General features: G+C 30.1%; 1 protein-coding gene across 1 annotated transcript; it reads right to left on the reverse strand.

Annotated features, from left to right (window-relative positions):
* Nucleotides 1–807: 807 nt before the first annotated feature.
* LOC136979237 (uncharacterized protein F54H12.2-like) lies at nucleotides 808–1,650 on the reverse strand. Its single transcript, XM_067275179.1, has one exon. The coding sequence runs from the start codon at nucleotides 1,648–1,650 to the stop codon at nucleotides 808–810; it is 843 nt and encodes a 280-aa protein (XP_067131280.1).
* Between the last annotated feature and the right edge of the window lie 3,846 nt (nucleotides 1,651–5,496).

The following is a 5,496-nucleotide window of genomic DNA, read 5'->3' on the forward strand; positions in this document are numbered from 1 at the left end:
AATTTGATTTTAGTAGTAATTTTATAACTGGTGATTAGATCTGTTTTAATGCATTTTATACCTGGTAATGTGGAGTACAATATTTTATATTTAGAAAAATGTGTCATGTTTTGTAATAATTCATCCTGTAATTGTTATATTCTAATTGGAGTCTATAGTATTTAAAGACAGCACAAAATTTAAAGTGTGTCAAACATTTTCATTAATTTTTATTTTCACATTTTAACATGATCTTTACATACAAAAACTTTTTTGTAATTTGTATTCATTAAAAATTGAATGTAGAATTTTTCTGTTAAATAAACTGTGTTCTCAATCAAAAATTTATTTTAAAATTTTTATTACACTCTCCTGTGGAATCATTTTAACATGATCTTTACATACAAAAACTTTTTTGTAATTTGTATTCATTAAAAATTGAATGTAGAATTTTTCTGTTAAATAAACTGTGTTCTCAATCAAAAATTTATTTTAAAATTTTTATTACACTCTCCTGTGGAATCATCATAAAAAATATTAATGGAGGAATTATATAACATCATAGCTGAGTTAATCAACTTCCTATCATATGCTTTAAAGTTGTTTCGGATAAAAACCATATTTTGTATGAGTCAGTTTGGTAGATGTCTATATTAAAATTTAAGAATTCAATTTTTGTATTGATGATGTCATATAAACTAAAGCTAAAATCATAAATCACCAGTATATTAAGCTGGATGAGAAAATCCTCTAGCTATTCTCACAGGTCAACCTGAATGCGGAAGTTTTTATCAGGGTTGTCAAGTTGATGGGTGAGGGAGAAATCCCCTACCCCTGGGTAAGAAACACGGAAGTAGACTGAATTCCACTCGTTAAAGTAAAAACTTTAACATCAGTTCTACGAAATGGCATTTTTATTATACCGGTTTGTAAGGCTTTTTCTATCCCAATTTGAACTGATGAACTGACATCTACTTTATTAATTTTCAACGATGCATTTTTAATAATGATTTTATACTCATCGTTATTTGCCATTAGTGCAAAATTTTCTTTAGATCTCTCCAATTTCACCCTCAGGTCCACATTGTTTATTAAAAGCTTTGGCTGATTTGCTAAATCGATATGAAGCCGCCCCATTAAATCTATTATTCTACTTTCTTTGCTAATGTTAAATCTTTTAACTAATCCATGGTTAGTGTTATTTTCATCTAAGGGATTTATCGAATCCATTTGTCCTGCAGTATCTTTAAAAAATAATGCGGTTGTTAAAAAAGTTTCTTGCATTTCTTTCGAATTAAATAGTAAGGCTTCTAATATACTTTTATATGGGTAATTAACATGAGCGCTAATCTGTTTATCATTTAAAAACATCGTACACTGTGAAAACATACTATTTAAAAAATAATTAACAGGTGTGACTTTGTCTTCAGAACTTAGATTCGATCCATCCTTCTTTAGAATTTTTGCTTGAATGCATAAATAAATTGAATGTAGATCCATATAATGCTCACCCGATCCTGATATCAGAAACTCAATAGGTGCTCTGCTATCCGATATGGTGGCTACTGGATGAGCAATAACTTCGTAAGTATTCTCAATTGCTAGTTGAGTCGAAACAGTATTAAATAGGTCCAATTCTGATTTGAGACAACCACACGAATGAGGATCCATTTCTAATCAGCAAAAATATCGTTAAGTTTTCGCTTCTTCTTCTTCTTTTGTGACTGAATTAATCTTTTTCCTCGTTTTCTTTTTATACCTGATCCTGTCTGGACTTTTTTAAGTATATCTTGCTTAATTTCAGATCCCACATCTTTAAAACGAGACTTTGTAGATTCTTTAAACGACTTCCCTCCAATTACATCCGATCCTACATTTGATGCAAATTTTAAAGCCTTGCTACCCAGATACTTCCCCACTTTAGAAATTAGGGGAATAGATTTTCGAAACAGATTCGTGAAAAATCCATATCCCCTCTGTATTTGCGGTCCAGCGAAATAATTCCCTCTTCCAAATTGTTGTGTAAAAGGAAAATCGTGTTTCCATATCGTTCCTCCTGCCTGATTGCAGTAATAATTTATACAATCCTTAGGATCGAGCTTCATTTTCTACTTCTCAAAGACGAACTAACGTTAATAAATAAAATATAACGATATTTATATCTGTTTAAAAGATAAAACTAATAATGTTTTTCCCCCAAAAAAGATGATTTCTTTCCCGTTAGCAGTTCGCAGCTCAATTTCAATTGTATCAATATAATTACGGGTTAATGGAAAGTATAGAGGGGACTGGTAAACTCTAACTATTTGATCGGTCTTCTCCCCCATCACAGGTATAACCCTTAAAAGAGGAGCAGATATATCTCCAACACGATGAGAAGCAACAATATTTGAATAAATAAAAATTTCTGAAATTCCTGCAGACAATTCGATTGGATAGTCGCTCACATATTCACCCTCAGAAAATTTGTGTGTTTTAAACCCTAACAAATCTTTTAATTCGTTTCCAAATTCAATCGTTATATTTTTAGGAACTTTTAAAATGATTTTGTTATTAGGTAGTAATGCTAATTTAGTATATTTAAAAATCCCTAAAAATTTTTCTGCAGATGAATAAAGTCCAATAGGAATAAAAATTTTTTCCTCTACATCAATTTCCTCGACAACTTTTTTATTTCTTTCTATTAAAAGTATAAATTGATCTTTATAAAATTTAGAATTTGATATATATTCCCCTGACTCCGCTCGCAATATTAAATTTGAAGTGCCTTGTTTAAATATAATTTCTTTCAGCGGAAAATTTAATAAATAAAGTAATTTGTGAGCATTTTTTTTCGTAATATGCAGCTCAAATCCTTCTTTCAAATTTATTTTTATGTCTTTATAATTCTTGTCTAAAACGAATTCTGCCGTGTTAGACCCTGTTAATGAAACTATATTCTTGTTTATCCAATCGAAAAGAGTCTCTCCTTCATTTTCTTTAGCTGTAGTTAATGGAATCACATATGTTTTATCTTCTATTTTTTCTCTCCTAATCTTATGTCTAGTAATAGTATAATCATTATTATGATTAGATATATTAAACCAATTTCTAGGAATAATAACTTCTGTCAAACCAACCACCCATTTTCCATGTAAATCAATAGGCGGACTCATTTTCACGGTGAAATGAGATTGGTTATTTTCAGGGAATAACTTCATGCTGGCATTGCTTGTCAGAGTCACAAAAAAGTCTGATTGCATCATTTTGTTACCTTCTGTAATTCTTCTGTATAAAATCGTCCTTCCAAAATCTCGTTATTTAAATCCTTTAATATATATGTTGGAGGATGAGATGGAAAACGATCATGAATAATAAATATTTCCTTAGTCCAACCGGGTAGGTATCCTCGACTAAATGTTTTACGTATTTTCGAAATTCGAACAAACTCACCAATATTAAATTTAAACGTATTTCCTCCTTTTATACCATACAACTTTTCGAAAATCATGCTATGATGTAGGGGGGTAACTTCCGATGGAGACATGCCAATACTTCTATGAAAACTATTATTATAACTTTTCACAATATCTGATAATTTATCGATATATTTATAAGAATTACGATAAGTAAATAATCTATATATTTTATTCCGCAAAGTTTTATTTAATCTTTCCACAACTGCTGCTTTTGTATCTGAATGAGTTGAATAATGATTAATTTTAAATTTTTTAAAAAGATTTTTTACTAATCTATTATAAAATTCTTTTCCTTTATCAGTTTGTAAATTTTTCGGAACGTTTCTTTTTTTAAAAATGGTTTGAAAAGCATTAAAAACTGACTGAGGTTTTTTATCTTTTATAGCTACGACATAGCAATACTTAGTAAATACATCGATTACAGTTAGTAAATATTTTATTCCATTATTAAATCTAGAAAATTGTTTTAATACAATTAAATCAGCTTGCCATAAGTCGTTAGGATAAAAACTTTTAGTTTTTCTTCGCGAATATTTAATTCGTACAGGTTTATGAAGTGTATAAGTTAATTGAGAAGACAACCATTTTTTAACATCAGATCGCGGTAAATTCGATTCTTTAACTAATTTACTCACACCACCAAAAGATGCTGGAGATTTCGGATTATAGTATATCGATTTCAAAAGTTTTTCCATTCAAAATTTTTCTTCCTCTTCCTCTTAGATTTTTTCGGTTGATGAAATAGCGATGGAGAGAAAATTTCTTCTGGAGTTTCCAGTGATTTCGGTTGATATTGTATTTTTTCAGGTAATGTTGTCAAACCTTTGTTTCCAATCCACTCTTGTGGAAGGTTTATTTTCTTTAAAATAGTCCAAAATTCGTTAAAACCAACAGGAGGTGATACCGTTTTCCTATTTCGCATAACATACGAAACGAGGTCTACCATATGACTTCCGATAATGGGTTTCCCTTCAATTGTTAATTCACCTTTAGAATTCCATCCATAATGATTTCGATCAAGCTTAGCAATTAAATGTGGTATATATTTTTGATATAATTGAGGTACTGATAAAGTTATTTGTTTAATAAATCCATCGTCGTGATCAGCTTTTTCTTTTAGTCGAGATTCTGTTTCTTCTGTTTGGTTAGACACAACAGATACTCTAACAGGTTCTTTAGGAGTGTGAACGGTTTTCTGATATCTCGAAATCAATTGACTTAATAGCTTGACTTTACTGTCATCAGGTAAATTTGTACTCTCAAGTAATTCCTCGATATTAGAACCAATTCTTATTTCAGGCTTTTGATAACTCATCAGTAATTCGGGAGGAACTAGGGCCATCTGCTTCGCCATTAAATTCTTTTTCCTATTACTTTACCAATTAATCCTCCTGCCATAGACAATAATGGAGCCAGTAGAAGAGGAAGGAATCCACCGGATTGATTAACCAAAATTTTTTTCTTGGTATTTAAAGGAATGTGTTTTTCACTTAATTTCCTGATAATTTTTTTATATTTTCCTAATTTACGAACATCAGCAGGTATATTTCCTCTCCGCAAATTATCACATATTTCGCACAAAACTTTAATCTGATTTGGAGTAGCTTCTTTCAATATTGCTTTTCGTTGAGAAGGAGTAGTCTTCGCTAAAAAAGCCAGCATATGATAATTTTTCTTTACGTTCTTCATTTTATAGGCAAGTATATCCAGAAAATACCTTGTTTGTCAGGAAAACAGGAATCTCTCACAGAAAATTTCTTATCCGTTGTAGGATGAAAATCCAATAACAAATAACCAAATTCCTTTTCTGTTGCTTTTTTATATGCATCCATGAAAAAATTAAATTTTCCTGCAAAAGCCTGACGACCCAAGCAATTCACCTGACTTTCATCACGATTATTTTTAAATAAAATCAAGTAATGAGTATTTAAACTTATATCTCTCATAATCTTATTTTTCGGAAACAAATTTTGCATTATTAAAATCACACTTACATTACAATGATGAGATTCTGTTGTAAACAAAAATGCTGTTTTTGGAGACAACTCATGCATCAAAT

This window comes from Centruroides vittatus, unplaced genomic scaffold, assembly GCF_030686945.1.
Source record: "Centruroides vittatus isolate TY-2023 unplaced genomic scaffold, ASM3068694v2 contig_598, whole genome shotgun sequence".
Taxonomy (NCBI): domain Eukaryota; kingdom Metazoa; phylum Arthropoda; class Arachnida; order Scorpiones; family Buthidae; genus Centruroides; species Centruroides vittatus.